Genomic DNA, 17,717 nt, shown 5'->3' with positions numbered 1-17,717 from the left:
GAAGCCGAGTCAGCATTCGCGGAACCCATCTTGCACTTACTTTTGACATATTAAGATGGTCATGGATAATATCATGTACGATACCAATAGAAAGATTGGTTACTTGAGCTATAGATTTTACCTTCACTCGACCATCTTCCAATATAAGTTTTTCCACTTTATCAATATTTTCTTGTGAAGTAGCTACTACAGGCCGACCAGGTCTAGGGTCATCTTCAATACTAGCCCTTCCACCCTAAAATTCGCTTGACCACTTTTAAATGGTAGATAAAGAAGGAGCAGACTCACGGTAAACACAATCCATTTCCTCTTTTATGGTTTTTTTATTTTTACCCTGTTTTGTCGAGAATCTTATGACGCATTGATGTTCTGATTTAGTTAACATTGTCAATTCGCACATGATGTTCATGTTTGTTCAGCAATTGCAGAAAAACAAAAGAACATCTCGGTTCGAATTATACTTTTTTTTAATGTCAATGAATAAACCTTAGCGGCCAGTAACAAAAGAAATTTTAGAAGAGGTTGTAAGATATCAATACCGAGAATATTTTGAACGCCCCTCGTAGGTACAATACATTTGACGTCCCCTCCCCCGCAATAATCGGCAGACTGTTTCGTACAGAAAATGACTGCCATGACGTCTCCAGTTATTAAATGCTCTAAAGTTCAGAGTCCCAAAGGAAATCTAATGTTGACGAGTGGATTAATGGCATTATTATATTACGACAGAAAGAAAATAGATACTGTCATACAAAAAAACACAAAATAACCTTTCTTAATCTAACTTAGGGCCACTTGCACCATTCCATTAACCCGGGGTTAAGCCGTTAAACCGTTAACCCAGTGTCAAATTGTACTGGGAACCATGGTAACTCTAGGTTCAACCGGTTAACTCCGGGATAGTGGAATGGTGCAAGTGGCGCTTAGGGCCAATGAGGCGGTAGGCCCGGGGTCTTTTCAAGGTCCTACTTGTAACGGTTTACACTGGTAGATTTGCAGTCTTTGCCGCCCTAGGCCCCAGACCCTGTAGCCGCCCTTTTCTCAGCACCCATCATATTGACTACATTTTGAGTTATTTCTTGTTATCATTAGCGAAATTTTTGTCACAATTTGCCGCCCCTAATATCTTGCCGCCCTAGGCCCGGGGCTACTGGGCCTTAGGGCAAATCTGCCACTGACGGTTAAGGATTTAAGTCTGTGCGTGGTCCGTCTATAATATCCACATTGCACATTGACCACATTCTTACACCAATTTCTGTTACAGATACAAATGCAATAACGCACAATGACGGACCTGGGTCTAAAGCTGCCCACGCGCAACGTGCTCACTGGCGCCATCGTCAACTGGGAGGAGGACGATGAACTATCAACTCTTAGCGACAACCCTGGGAACCTCACATTAGCATGGAAGGATCTCTCTGTTTATAGGACGAAGAAACATCAGACCAGCATCTGGTCGTCGCCGATATATGAAGAAGTCAAGGTTTTACATGGAGGTACGTTATGTGAAATCAGAAAGTTCATTCAATTTCTTTATTCTGGCTCGCAATGAAGTATCAGGGAGGCGATTTTTGAATTTTGATCGCTCTATTTCGTCACTCGAACATCGATAAAATACGGCGAAATGGATTTTTTTTAAATATGAGCGATATAAATTGAGAATCTAGTGATATTGAATCACTTGTTTTCAATTTTATTAGTAGAATTTAAATTCAGGGGAGATAGTAATGAAGGGAACACGAAATCGAGCGCTCGAATCGATCGATTCAAAAATCGGTCTCCACTTCTAAAATTGTTTCCAATTTTATGTACGGTTTTTGAGTGGTGGGACAGCTTTCTTTAACTTAACTTAATTTTCTGATAAAAACCATTTGTCATCCCTAAATGACAATTCGGACAACCTGACACTACTTAGTCGGTGAAGAATTTTCAGCTAGAGCATTTTCCTTATCGCAATGGTCGTCTACTGACACTAAGCCACCGTTGCAAATGGGTAATCCAAATGGATGGACAAATCCGCTTACTTTTTGCGGGCATAGCTAATATTTATTGAATGCATTTAATTCTACCGTTATATTATTATATTTGATGTATTTTTGAGTGCTTTAAGTGCTGTACTTATTTTATTGTTGGAATCCCGGTAAGAGCATTTACTTGTGTGTTTAGGTTGAGGTTTAAAGACATTTATTCTCATAAAGACAATACATCACTGACATGAGAACATATTTAAAAATACATATTTACGTCTATTTTCGTTTAACACACAGTTCCCGAGTTTTATATGAATTTAAATATGAATTTATATCTATTTATGTATGTAGGACTGTAGGTACATATATCGCCACCTATTTAGTACCCGTAGTACAACATTTATTTAGTTTGAGACTAGGTTGATCTGTACATAAGATTGTCCCCAAATATTGATATTTGTTTTATAAGTTACTGCACTTCGAATTATTACAATTAACACTTCATTAATTAATAAGCCAGTGGCAACCTCGTTATATGCTAAAAGGCAAGTTGCACAACCGCAGTTTAGTGGAAAATTAACCGGACCAGTTTACTAACGACGAGTTTCCAAGAAGAAACTATTTGGACGAAATGCATCCATTAGCTGAGCCATTTAGCATAATGTCTTGGATTTAGTTAAAACTAGTTTGTGCCCGCGATTTTGATAGAAAACATTAAACTAAAAGTAACTTTGAATCCCTAATGGGGTTGGCAACTGTCAAAGGTTTGCATAGATGGCGCCATCATAGCTTGCCCCTTTTTCTATGAGATTTGACTTAAAGAGCTGGCATCCAGGGCATTCCATTATTTTTTAGGGTTCCGTACCCAAAGGGTAAAACGGGACCCTATTACTAAGACTCCGCTGTCCGTCCGCCCGTCCGTCTCTCTGTCACCAGGCTGTATCGCACGAACCGTGATAGCTATAGAGTTGAAATTTTCACAGATGATGTATTTCTGTTGGCGCTATAACAACAAATACTAAAAACAGAATAAAATAAAGATTTAAGTGGGGCTCCCAAGCTCCCATACAACAAACGTGATTTTTGACAGAAGATAAGCAACGTCGGGCGGGGTCAGTACTTGGATGGGTGACCGTTTTTTTTTTGCCGTTTTTTGCATTATGGTACGGAACCCTTCGTGCGCGAGTCCGACTCGCACTTGCCCGGTTTTTTTTAACAAATTTCTAGGGATTGACAGGGCTAGCTATTATGCTGGCGCCATCTGCTAAATACTTCGACCGGCCAACCCCATTCCATCGATTTTCTCAGGAAAATATACGGGAAGGGTTAATATGATTTAAACAGTAGAGTCTGTTCGGAAAGAGAAGAGTCGTGGAATGTATGGGGCCCAATACATTCCACGACTCTTCTCTTTCCGCACAAACTCTATATGTAAACACCTAACCATGTGTGGGATATGTAACGTGCATCGTTTGACCTGCCATTGCATTAAAATTGCTAAGCCTATTTTTGGGGTTCCGTAGTCGCCTATTCTAACATAATGGTAACTACAGAACCCTACACTGAGCATGGCCCGACATGGTCTTGGCCGATTTTTTATAAATAAGATTTCAATCAATTCGTTTTTAAAATAACATGCATGCGACTGATGAGTGTGATGCTGTGGCGTACCTAGGCTTAATAAAGACTTTGAAAGCGAATTTTTTTATTACAAAAAACGAAATGTCGTTAGTGTTGTGAATAACGCTCATTTCGAGGCTTAAAGACTCGAACCTTTAAGACTCTCGAGGCTTAACGCCTCAAAGGCGGCAAAGATGATTTGTTACATCCATACGCGTAAAATAAATACTTAAATACAATTCTCAAATATAGTCGAGTCTTCAACACTTACGTGTCTTGAGGGCCTTGAGGGAGTCTTGAGGGAGTCTTTAAGCCTAAAAATAAGCGTTATTAACAACACTGACTGTCGTAAGTGTCGTACGTTGGGTTAAAATGTTTTGTTTGATATTTGTATGCCCATTATTGTATTCAAATATTAACCTTATTTTTCCTTTGCAGTTAGCGGCGTGCTGTCTTCCGGAAACTTAGTAGCTTTAATGGGCTCCAGGTAAGTCTATTAATTATCAGTATAAAGCATCAGTGTTTTTTAAACTGTGGGTCGCGACCCCCTGAGTAGCCTGCCAACCTTAAAACAATACATAAGCGAAACATTTTGTTCGTACTGAGGGGGTCACGTCAAGAAAAAGTTTGAAAAACACTGATATAAAGCTTAACCTTTTCGACGCCATGTCAAACACAAAAGCTCTCACGCGGACGCCACGTCATCGAAGTGTCAAAACTGAAATTGAACTTTATGCATATGTACGCAGGTCTATATGTTGCTCTGTTGTTTGTGACCGATTAATCAGTCTTTGGCGTTGGCCTGCGGTGCGGATATATCGGTCATTAGCGTCCAAAAGGTTAACTGATCATTGTTAATACCGTCCATCCGTCAATTGTAATTGATGCAACGGGCCCTCAGAATTGGTGTTGGTCATGTCAATTTAATTAGAGTTAGACCAAGAAAAGTCTGCAGCGATTTTGATAGCCCACGCAGTGCAAGTGTTATTTTAAACGTCAATCTTCTATGAAATTATGACGTATAAATAACACTTGCACTGCGTGGGCTATCAAAATCGCTGCAGATGGTCTAACTCTAAGTACCTATACTTTTAAATTGACGTCCGTCAGATTTCTATTTCTAGGCCACGACTGTAAATTCTACCCTTTATAAAGGGGCCCACTGATTAACAGTCCGCCGGACGGTATCGGCCTATAAGTTAGAACAAAATTTTGACAGTTCCGAACAACTGACAGGCCGATACTGTCCAGCGGACTGTTAATCAGTGGGCCCCTTTAAGCGATATCCTCGCCTTATATTATAATATTTATAATTTATTGTTTCATAGTGGAGCCGGCAAAACCACCCTACTAGCGGCCATAAGTCGTCGTGACAAGAGTGCGATGACAGGATACCTGATGCTGAACGGAAGATTGGCGGGAGCTGATCTAATAGCTAAGATATCTGGCTTCGTGCCTCAGGAAGACTTGGCTATTGACGACCTTACCGTTATTGAACATATGGAGTTTATGGTAAGAATAATATTTTTTATAGTGGAAGTCGATAAAAAGTGCCATGACAGGATACCTGAACGATTCATAGCTAATTCAGGACAGTAAGGCGTTTATGAATAACGCATCTCTTAATCGTATAATCGTTTCTCTTGTAATCAATAAATCTTTCGTTGAATTAACATTTTGGTATAGTCAGTCCATGAAAAGTCTGCAGCGGATTTGATAGCCCACGCAGTGCACGTGTTATTTTAAACGTCAAACTTCTATGAAATTATGACGTATAAATGACACTTGCACTGCGTGGGCTATCAAATCCGCTGCAGACTTTTCTTGGTCCGACTCTACCGATTAAATTATTAAAATGTACACAGGCTCGACTCATGATGGACAAGCGATCATCATCAGCAGTGAGAACTAGAAGAATCCACCAGCTACTTGAAGAGTTGGGGGTCGTCAACTGCAACAGGACCAAGCTGAAGGCACTCTCAGGAGGAGAGAGGAAACGAGTCGCCTTGGCTGTCCAGGTAATATCAGTTAACCTTTTCGACGCCGTGTCAAACACAAAAGCTGTCACTCGGACGCCACGTCACCGAAATGTCAAAACTGAAATTGAACTTTATGCATATGCATGTAGGTCTATGTTGCTCTGTGGCCTGTGTGAACAATGTGCTAACTAGCGAATATAGTAAGGTTATGGGAAATAAAATCGATTATTTTCATATTAAGTATATACAGGGTGATCCAGGAGACGTGAGCAGGACTAATACTGCGCATTTCGTAAATTATAAGCAACACTTTCGTATCAGTATAAGTGAGGTTAACGTTAATTTTCTAGTCGTGTTGAAAAAAAAAGTTATTAATTTATTTACGACATGCGTGGTCACCCTAAAATTAGAATACTAAACTACCGATATTCTGTGTCAAATTGAATGTCACCACTGTCATCGTGGTCTGGTTACTTTTGAAAACTCGTATCTCACTCAAGTTTGACAGTTTATTTTCTTCGTAATCAAAAATTAAAGAGGTTTTATGCTCATTAATTAGGTCTTGTAGGGTGACCATGATTGTAGAGGATTAAATTTGCCCTCTCCAAAAAGTTAAATAATAGGAAAAAGTGTGGTTGTTTCATTTAAATACGACTGTGATCGATCAATTATCAGTTACTGAGTGTGCAGGATTAGTCCTGCTCACGTCTCATGAATCACCCTGTATTTCATTAAAAAATTACTCATAAAAGTATAACATTAAACCTGCAACTCCAAACAGTAACGCTGCTGTTACGCAGTAAAGTTGACACCTTTTCTGTACGAAGTTTACACCAGAGATGATCGTTGCGATGGTTCCCAAAAAAGCATCTCTGATTTCTGACGGACTTCATGTTTCGTTTACCTACACCAGCGGCACAGTACACTAAGAACAGTAGTGAATCTAAGGCCGCTCGGGTTTAGGCTGGCGCTTAGGGTTGTCACTTTTATTTTTAGTTAAATATTATTTGCATATTATGAGTAGCACTACGTTTCTATTTATTATAATATAATGAAATGTTCTATCAATTCATAAATGAAGTATACATAAAACGCTTTTTAAATATTAACATTAGGAAATGGCAGTTATTAAAAAAATTATAAATTCGATACAGAAAAAAATCCTCCGGTTTCTGCATGTTCGGAACGCTTTATTGTTAGCGGTTAAAGTAAAGTAAATTCTCATCCTTACGTATAAATTTAGTAAAAAGGTTTTAGGGAAGCATGGGCAAGTAGGTATTATGAAGAATGACAAGTCCGGGTTTGAGGAGTCGTTATTGAGACACTATTTTTTTTTTCTACTGTACGACTGTAATTTTTGAATTAAGATTTCTTATACCAAACTGCAAATGGGTATTTTTAATGTACGGGCTCCCAACTCAACTATAATATTCATTTCGATACAGTTTAGTCAACTATAATGAAAATGACCAATTACAGCTCGCCGCGGTCAAGAGGGCGAAACAAAACCATAGCTCAAATTAATTATTAATTTTAGGTTATATAGTAGAAACAATTGGGTAATAAATCAGAAACGCGCATGTGACACCCTTAATATAGCAACATCCATAGACTACGAAAACCACTTAGTGTTGCTTGTTAGTCTCCATAGGCTACGGTGGCCAAAATCGGGAAAACAACTGTCTAAAAATTGAATTTAGCGCGGAGAAAGTACCAGGGCCTCATGAGTGCGAGAAGGTGTCATTGACCAACCAACGCGGCGGCCGGGGCGCGTACCAGTATTATGAAGGTATCGCGGCTGCTCCCGTATCTTAGCTGTATACCAGTGGTCACCAATTAGTTTCTTCAGGGGTCCGATTTTTTAAAATAATGTGACCATCGCGGTCCTTTTCTACTTGAGTCTATTAAATATGTATTAACATTATATAGGTCGGCGGTCCGCATCCGGACCGCGGTCCGCCATTTGGTGACCCCTGCTGTATACTTTTGGTTTGGTTTGTTTGTATGATTCTACTAGTTTAAAGTATTATTTTTGTTGATTCGTAGAAAAAGTATTGTATACAATAGTGATATAATCAAGCTTTTCAATCTAGTACCTTACTTATACTATTGCCTCTGTTCATAGTCATGATCAAAAAAATTAAGGCGTACCGTCAGAGCAGACAAATGCGAGCGGGCGGGTAGCGTACTCGAATGCGCGCGATCACAGTCGCGGTACGGCCCACACTGCCGCCACCGTATTCCCCCGTATATTATGCTAATGTGTGCGTGGCAGCGCGTGCGTACACGGCGCCCGGCGCGCACGCACACATTCAAGCCGGCAGCGGCACATTTCTATGAAGATTCACTACTGTTCTTATACTGTGCCAGCGGTCGGCAACAAGCGGCCCGCGGGCCGCGTGCCGCCCGCGAACCTCTCACTTGCGGCCCGCGAGCCTCCCTGGCTATTTTGTATGTAATATTGACAAACGACAATGTCTGATAAAGGCATAAATATTAACAAAGTGCGGCCCGCGTCAACTTCGGTAACTACTATTTGGCCCTTGGCTGCTAAAAGGTTGCCGACCGCTGACCTACCCTATAGGTAATATGTAGTACAATCAAGGTATTAAATGGGTGAATCAACGTTTTCTTGTCACTCTATGCCATGTCGACTTTTAAAGTCCTGGTTTTATGGTATTTAAAATAACCTCTGTCTCCGTTCCTCACATGGTGGTGGGGCAGCTTTCCTGCTTACCCTTCTCCACTACGCCCTGTCCACGACATCGTCCTCGGCTTGCACTCACTCATGTCCTTCAGCACTACACCCTTCCATCTTGTTCTGGGACAGCCTGATGATGGTATTTCAAAAAACCAAACATACATTTAAGACCTTTCATGGGTCATTTACTTAGCTTATACTTATATTAGCTGTTGTCCTATGGCACCCCAGAGGTGCAAAGGGCCTTCACAAGCTCGCGCCACGCCTGGCCTCGCTCCAGCTCAACCCGACCGCTCGTAGCTCAGTTATGATTATGACGGACCGTTGCCAAGAGTGTACAGGGCGTACAGGGCGCAGAATGCTCGTACAGTCAAGTGTGAAAATATGGGTGCACAAATCATACTCAAAAATATGTCCCATAGCTCTTATGTCAGCGAATTAAGAACTATGGGACATTTTTATGAGTAACTTGTCTATACCCATACTTTTACACTTGACTGTACCTACTGCTAATAAACATTATTGGAAACATAGTAGAAACTTACTTGTATGTAGCGAAATAATTGCTTTGCAAATAACGAAAGTCTAAAATTCAAGACAACTCGCTTGCAGACTTTTATTTAAAATTTAAACTGACAAGACAAACGAGATTCTTTTTTCGAACTGTAAAAAAATTGGCCATTATCACAGAGCACTCGACCTCTTTAATTTATATTATGATGAAACACAAAAATCTATTATACTACTCTTTGGTGTAGTCTTTCACATCATCATAGAGTTTGTGCGGAAAGAGACGAGTCGTGGCAGAAACGGGAACTAAAATTATCAATTTTATGCCGTGAATATGGCCAACTTTGCCACCAGAGGAAACTTTGCCCAAAACGACAATTTTAAGCAAATTCGTTAATGTAGAAAAATTTAAAATACTTATGGCCACCCTGCTATCTTTAGCAGAAAAAAGGTTAAATTTGTGACAAAACTATACACCAAACATGTGCACAACTTGACTTGGGAATTTTCAGCGAGTTGTCAAATATAGGGTATGTTTCGGCGGCAAAAAATTGTTAAAAAATGAATGCATGTAGAAAAAAATTGAGAATCCTTTGACAAATATTTCCGGGTTTCAGTTATAAAACATGAAGCATAGATTATGTCCATTGACTTTTAATCTAAAAAGGCCTAAAGACACAAAAGTTTTGGCGGTGGGCAATGTAATCCGGTAATTTACAGACCTATGGATGCCAACATTGCCCACCACCAAAAACGGCTTAGGGTTGTCACTTTTGACAAATTTACCCAACTTCGCAAGTAAAAGAAGGTTATATTTGTACACTAAAGTAAGTTTATAAATATATAAACTTTTTTTGATTGGTCTTATTATCCCTTATTTAGACGTTTTATCCCTTTTACGCAAGAAAAATACAGCAAAACTCATATTTTAGGCCATTAAACTATTGTAACAGGTTTTCTCTAAAGTGACAACCCTAGCCTTTGTAAAATGCTTAGGTGAGTCTTGTATGGAAAAGGGCAAAAACGGGTAGGCAACATTGCCCACCCGATTTATTCAAAAGTTTACATACTTATCGATAAGTTATTAACAGGGAATGGTAGGATTTCCCAAAAACTTTTTGTGATTCTTAGACATCACATCATAAGAGCTGTATTTCAGCACCAAATTGACGTGGGCAATGTTGGCCACAACCTCGGATATCTGTGCCCTCCCACTAAAACGCCAAAGACGTGGGTAAAAACAGGATTTAATTTTTTTTCTTCAAGTAAACTGACGCGGTTGATTACAATGGACGTGCTGTGCAAAAAAAGTCATACGATGTCATATATTTTTTTTGAGAAATTCGTGTTTTTTTCGAAAAAAGCGGGCAAAGTTGGCTATATTGACGGTAATTGGTCAAACCAATTTGTCAGTCAGTAAGAACCAGGAAAACTATACTCATCCTTTGCTTTTGGGAGCTAGTACTAGTGTAAGACAAAGATAGTATGATTCTCTCTGTCTATAATTGAAATGTGACAGTACTTTGACAAACTATATATTTAATGGCAATCAAACCTTTGACACCTGTCTTGTAAAAAGTACACAAACTTTTGTCATTGTGTAATTTTATTTACAAAAACTGTAAGTTTTACATATGTATGAAATACTTTCATAACAGGATAAAACCGTACATAAAACCACAAGGGAAATTATATTTGACACTGTTCGGTTTTGTTACCGGGTAAAAACGGCTAAACTATCGACTTACAAAAGTTCACTAACGTATTTCCGTTGAGATAATAATCTCTTTTAGTTTTTATCAAAGAGACACACACTCTATCACACAGAACACTCTATTCTATTTGGTTTTATGTATTGGATGTCAAAATGAACACCTCCAAACATTATTTATATCTTTCAGCTCCTAAACGACCCGCCCATCCTCTTCTGTGACGAGCCAACCACCGGTCTTGACAGCTGGGCCGCCAACGCCGTAGTAGCGAGACTACGAAGGCTGGCCGCCGGCGGGAAGCTGGTCATATGCTCGGTACACCAACCGGCCTCTGGAACGTTCGAATTGTTCCATCAAGTGGTCTTATTAGCTGCGGGACGAACGGCGTTTCATGGGACTATTGAACAGGCTGATCACTTCTTTGCTTCGTGAGTATCTTTTTATTCAAGCCGCAGTGGGAATAGCGTCACAGCACAGGAGTTTAGCTACTGGGGGAAGCTGGTCATATGCTCGGTACACCAACTGGTTTCTGGAACGTTCGAATTGTTCCATCAAGTAAGTAGTTCTATTGTCTGCGGGAAGTAGTTCTGTTGTTCTAGTGTTTGCTTCCTGAGTACTTTTTTATTCTACTCATGAAACTACAGTAGGAATAGTGTTCATGCTCAGGAGATAAATAAGTCATGGACGTGGCTGGTCATATGCGCTCCGCACCAACTAGCCTCTCGAACGTAGGTTAGGAAGTGAAATTTAAATATACATTTAAAGGTTCACAGGTACAGAAGTTGCTAAACGGGCGAGGTGTTCAAATTTACTTGGACACGCTCTTATTCTCTTAACAATAAAGTCGCGTCAACCTCATTTTGAACACCTGACCTGGCCCGTTTAGCAACTTCTGCTGCTGACCGTACATCTTAATACATATAGCAGTAACAGCAGCTTTATGTAGCTCTACGAATATCTAAAGTACATCAGTTCGGCAACTAGATAAAAATTAACCTAGAGACACAATAAAAATCAATAATAATGATGACAACTGTGAACAGTGTGAATTGTGATAAAAGTCCTTAAGAGGATTAAAATTAAATAACCATTTGAAACCTAATACCAACAGTAGGTGTCAAGTAACCTTTTTGGGTGGCTTCCGCAGGGAATGTGACACTATTGCGACTCACGCTTAACCGGTTCTCGTTGGAAAAGGTCGGAAACTAAAAAAAAGGTAAAAGCTATCTAGATAAAGATAACTTTTACCGCGTCTCTATCGCAAAGTTTTAATTAACGCGTAGAAGCTCTAGAGCGGTTAGTTGAAAGTTGATATTAAGTACCTACTTTTTTTTAACCTCCTGACGATAAACACATATTATTTAATTTTATTTTAACTGTGCTACAACGATATAAACTTTAAATGTGTGTTATATCGAATCTCACTCGATCATTCGCGATTAAAATTCGTTAATGATTTTATACTAGGCTTATATAAAAAACGACCTACGCGAACTTCGAGTCAAGAATTAGCGAGTGGTCGCACAGGACCGAGAAAAGTGGCGCTGCCTTGTGTCGGAGGCTAAGTCTCATTTTGGGTCGCTGAGCCAAGGGAGTTTACGTAAGTAAGTTATATAAAAACGGGAATAATTTTAGGAATTCTCGATTCCAATGCCATTGCTCGAAAATATGCAAATATAAAACCTCTGAAATCTATCCCCAGTTCCATAAAAAAACTACAATAAAGGATAATTTTCAATCCAAAAAATCCAATTAAAGTCTTTCCTGCAATTTCAACGAATTTTATTAGTATTTAGAACCCCAGCGAAAGCCGAAGAAATAAATGAAAACTTGTCTCGATCGTTGTAAAAAACGGACTTCAAATTGCTTTCATGTCTCTTTGTCAGGATTCAGTAATTATTCTTTCATCTCCAAGGCTTTTTAATGATAGTATTTTTCAACCGGTAATTTTGGTTTGACCTTCAGGTCATAAACAGGCTTAAATTATAGGCTTAAAGGGCATTAACCTTGGTGAAGAAAGAATCATGTTACATGTTACACAAACATTTCATGAGCATTTCAAGCGCTTCTTTTTCTTGACCGAATTTATTTTCCTATCTTATATCATTGATTTATTGAGTTTTATAAAGGTTACATTCGGATGGCAACTGCAGCCAGGGCTCGGAACCGGTTTTTTTTATCACAATTTTTTTAATAGTTTTATGCTCTTTCCGTAGGACTGAATCATGTAGGTATTTAGGTAACGACTTCGTATTATTAGATTGACCCATCAAAAATGAAATAATAAACCAAAGGACGAAAAAGAACGTAATAATACCGGTATTTTTGTATGAATAAAAACCGGTTCCCAGCCTTGTCTGCAGCTGCATTAATTAGGGAATTACTTTTGCGACATTACTGCTTTGTTTATTATATTTTGTTTCCTAATTTCCTGGCTTTAAACTTTAAACCCCCTTTTAACTAACCATCGGTGGACCTTATATTTTTTCAATAATATATGCATAAGTATTTTGACATGTCAGTGTGACTGATGGTGCATACGTTCAGGGTAAAATAGCAATTTAGATCTAGGATCCGTTCTAAGCTGAGGGCGGAAATTGCGCGACCGTTTCAGCAAACGGGCAATATTCCAGTATTACAGTCCCTTGAATAATTTGCCTAGACCTAGACTGTTGAAGATGAATAGGCTGGGAAATCTCGCTTGCGACTTATTTGATGACGTGGGATATTGAGTTTAGTGTTCTGGAAAACTTTAATAGGAATTTTTTGGAGCAGGAATAATTAGAGAATAATTTATTTTTTCATTTGTACCTCATAAAGAAAAAATTAGGTAATTGTTAGTCTTTTAATTGCAGTTTTCTAAAGCTGCCGTCACGTCAGTAATTATTATATTTTCCTCTTCAGAGCATCAAATATAAATTTAGAATTTGGAGTGAAATAACATAAGAATGCGAAAAAGCAAAGAGTTTTACGTTACAACAAATAAATAAAGGAGCTAATTAGGGAATATATAAAATATTTAATTCCGTTAAATAAATCATTAGTACATTGAACCTTAATATTCTAAATAAAAACAAACCTGATACGTTCTAAAATTAATCAGATTAGATTCTATTATTATATTTATGCGTTCGTAACGTGTTTCTAAATATTACAATTTTAAACCAGTTATTTAAATATAGCTCTTATGTATATTATATATACCTCTATGCCTATCTTTAGGTCGATTGTCGTTCTGCTAGTTACAGGTCACCAACGTCATTCCTCATGACTGGATTGGATATACTCGTATCTAGTCTAAATTTTAAATCTCGGTTCTCATTTTATAACCCGTTTTGCCAAAGTCGTGCCTAATGCCTTTGCCAGCGTTTTATACCATCACGAACAAAATAAAACTAAACTATTCTTTCTTTTCTGGGCAATACACCATTTTAGTGCTGTGCTATTAATGTCAAATGGCAGTAAAACGGTTAAGTTAATTGTATTAATTGTCGTCTCTGCTGCTCTGTGTTATAACACAGAAAGGTGTACCTACACATATATATGTAGGTATACCTTTCTCCTTTATTTAAAGAAATCTTTAAAGCGCTATGTGTTTAATGCTTGACACTTGCTTGGTAGGATATATAACCTAGTTAGTTGACTAACAAAACAACAAAGATAGAAAACAGTGAAAACACTATCCCTATAAGTATAATATAACGCATAGTCGCAATAAAATTTAAAGCAGTTTAGTAAGTAATTAAGTATATTAACCTACAACATTAAAAACATGTCGCTCGTACTATTAAATAGTTGCCTGTTTTCATTAAGTAATCAATTTGCCATTTTTATGCGTTTTTATTAATTAGGGTACCGAGTTGGAACGCGCCATAGCAATTGCTGAAAATGTTTACCAAAAATGATATTTATTTCAAAGAAGTTAATTGTTAGACCAAGAAAAGTCTGCAGTGATTATGATAGCCCACGCAGTGCAAGTGTTATTAAATGTATACGTCATAATTTCATAGAAGATTGACGTTTAAAATAACACTCGCACTGCGTGGGCTATCAAAATCGCAGCAAACTTTTCTTGTCTAACTCTACTTAATTAGTAAAATAAGTAAAAAGGACAAAATGTTAAATATAAAAACAACATACCGATTTATGGTCAATGTCTATTAATACAAACATTAAATACTTAATTCAAAGTTTCATCGAATCTACTTTTAATTGGTCGTAAACTTAAAGCTGCTTAACAGTGGTATTCAAATATTTGATAGAATTTCGAAATCAATGGAACCTTATAGAAGTCACGTAGGCCCTCGGCTCATTTGGTTTTGACCTCTTTCGTCGGAAATATACATCAATAAAAATCTCGTTTGAGTGAGACGATGTTTCCATTGCTGACATCCGACGCTGGAATTGCTCTAGCGGTATGCTTTAATCTTGAATTCCAATGTAAAAATACTTTCAGAGGATTTTTTAAATTACTCTGAGGTTTTCGAATTAATTTATCTTTTTATTTTGTATAAGAAATTTTAGTTTGAGCGACGAATAAAGGCATGACTTAAATAAAAAAAAAACGATTTATCAAACGAATTGGGATTATACTTTTATTACGGGAGTTTAAATAGTTTTTTTATTTATTTAATAATTTGAATTAATAGTGAGTGTACAACAAGGGCATAAAGTGACCCATTTTTACCCGAGGTAATTTTTAAAAATAGTAGAAGAGGGTAAAAATGGACATTTATGCCCTCGTTGTACACTCTGCTTTTCACTTCGATTGCGAGGAAAATAATTATATTTTTCACGGCAATTTACACCACGAAATTGTCGTAAAGCGAAAGAACATAATACATAACCAATTCCCGCCAACTAACTTTTAATTTAAATTTTTTTAATTTTCAACATGTGATCAGAGTTTCAGACGCTTGGTTTCCTGCCAAGTCAAACATTTCGGAGCATTTTTGAACGATAATCGACTCCTATTTTATGTGATTTACTAAATTTAATGACAGAAAATACGGATTTCTAATAAATTGTAGCAAAAATAAAGTAATATAACAAGTTTTGTCATCTACACAATTTTATTGCTCAGTAAAATTGTGCAATATGTTTTTCACTTCTCATGCTCAAAAAGTGCACCTTTATGTCGTGCGTAGACGACATAAAATCGCATTTTATGCTCTAGAGCATAAAGTAAAATCATCTATTACGACCCTTATTGACTTAGCAATAAAGTCCAAATTCTGCCATACAAACTGCCAGCCCTGCCGGCGCGCCCCCGACCGGCGCTCTCCCGATCGGCGTGCCCCGCGCCTCCGACCGGCCCAAGAACAATTTTCGTTAGTCTTGAATAAATACGTTAAAATAACCTAAAATATTTGATTTTTTGTATATTTTCCTCGCAATCGAAGTGAAAAGCAGAGTGTACAACAAGGGCATAAATGTCCATTTTTACCCTCGTCTACTATTTTGGTCTTCGCTTCGCTCAGACCAAAAAATTGCCTCGGGTAAAGATGGGTCACTTATGCCCTTGTTGTACAATCTACTATTAACTGTTTGGCTGTTGAGACCGATTACCTTAGTCTTAGAAGAAAATTTTACTTTTATCTCTAGAGCATAAAATGCGATTTTATGTCGTCTACGCACGACATAAAGGTGCACTTTTTGAGCATGAGAAGTGAAAATGTTTTTTTATTTTATTTAGGTACCTACCTATATTATAAGTTGATCTGTGTGTAACTTCACATGAATTACACCATCATGTAACCATTAACTAATACCTAGTTACGTCCCAACAAACAAAAATTCCTCCTGTAGTGGCTTAAAATGCCAAAAATAATATTCTTATATGAGCCATATTATCACTAATAAGGGTGCATTTGGGCACAAATTATAAGGACTTATATCCCCCTTCTAGTTGCTTTATTGTAAGCTTTCTTAATCTTGTACGTGCTTTATTATGACACGCAACAAGGAAGTCCAACTTATAATGGCAAGGGAAGTGCTCTTAAAAAGCTAGTATACTTATCAAAATCATATTGAAAGCATTAATAAGGGCAATAGCCCTTATACACGTTTTGTTATCGTCAGATTTAAGAGCCAACGGGAGTGGTCATTTCTCCATACAAACGTACTCCTCGTTTTCCTCCGTGGTTTTTGAAGCTAGAGCAACGGTCCGACACAGATAATTTCATAATCATTTAGATTTCCAAATTTGGTTACGATTGGTTAAGTTTTGAAGGAGGAAACAGAGGAGTAGGAATCCTCGATTTTTGAGATTTTTACGCAGGATTTTTCGCCTTGTCCTTATCGCACTACTTTTAGGTGCCGCTTCCGTTAGCGAGACGGGTATATTTACCTAAAATATTTAAAACTCAGCTCCTGTTTCGTCTTAAGGGAGTAAAACTCATAACGGCAAAACAGAGGCTCTTAAAAAGTCTTTGGGATTTATAACTGTGCGTTTATGACTCTGCAATAGGTATTTTTTCTTAGTGATTTACTTGTTTCGTAACAGTTTGACAATAAATTAACAAGTGTCATCCATTTTGCTGAAATGAAATTGAATTTTATATATAGAAATATAGATTACCCAAATATTTGCATATTTATTATGAAAACTGTGTGGGAATTCAATTTCATGATAAAATGTGATATGCAGTGTGTTGTATTATCAACGCGCCCTTGTATTTAAGCGGTTTTGTGCTAAAAATGTGGTTAATTATTTTGTCATGTTTCGAGCAAGGCCATTATAAGAGCAAAAGGAATTAGCACATCGTCTACAAATACTCTATGAGAGTTGAAACTTTATAATAGCAACAGGTGTTGCCTATGATTCGCCATTTTACATATAGTTAGGGTTCCTTTCTCACAAGTGAAAGCCCATGCCTATCTATGTACTCATATAAATTTTCCATGTCTGCAGATTATACAATGGTAGTATTTCGCGGAAGTTGTCAAATTTTTAAAATTTACATAACATGAGATGGCCATGGAACTGGACACATTTTATACACAAAGAAGTTATAACTGTAGACATCCGACTCATCCAAATTTACCATTACACGTTGTGATTGGTCGTGAATACATAAAAATTTAGCAACAATTGCAACAAGACGACCGGTCTGGCCTAGTTACTCCAGTAAAGATACGCTTACGTTAAACATTAATTAGTAATAGGCAATTTTTTTTTTATTCCTGTTCTTTAGATCATTTTAAGATACTTTATTTTCGAATC

The 17,717-nt window shown here is 37.6% G+C and overlaps 1 protein-coding gene across 1 annotated transcript in view; it reads left to right on the top strand.

Annotated features, from left to right (window-relative positions):
* Positions 1 to 1,241: 1,241 nt before the first annotated feature.
* The window catches only part of LOC134790098 (protein scarlet-like), a 29,655-nt gene continuing 13,179 nt past the window's right edge, over positions 1,242 to 17,717 (top strand). Inside the window, exons 1-5 of the mRNA XM_063760876.1 lie at positions 1,242 to 1,496; positions 4,029 to 4,077; positions 4,919 to 5,102; positions 5,456 to 5,608; positions 10,682 to 10,920. Of these exons, the coding sequence (XP_063616946.1) occupies positions 1,286 to 1,496; positions 4,029 to 4,077; positions 4,919 to 5,102; positions 5,456 to 5,608; positions 10,682 to 10,920 (836 nt within the window). The 5' untranslated portion in view covers positions 1,242 to 1,285. The remainder of the gene's footprint in view (positions 1,497 to 4,028; positions 4,078 to 4,918; positions 5,103 to 5,455; positions 5,609 to 10,681; positions 10,921 to 17,717) is intronic.

This window comes from Cydia splendana, chromosome 4, assembly GCF_910591565.1.
Source record: "Cydia splendana chromosome 4, ilCydSple1.2, whole genome shotgun sequence".
In the NCBI taxonomy this organism is placed as follows: domain Eukaryota; kingdom Metazoa; phylum Arthropoda; class Insecta; order Lepidoptera; family Tortricidae; genus Cydia; species Cydia splendana.
This window is presented reverse-complemented; position numbering and strand designations above follow the sequence as displayed.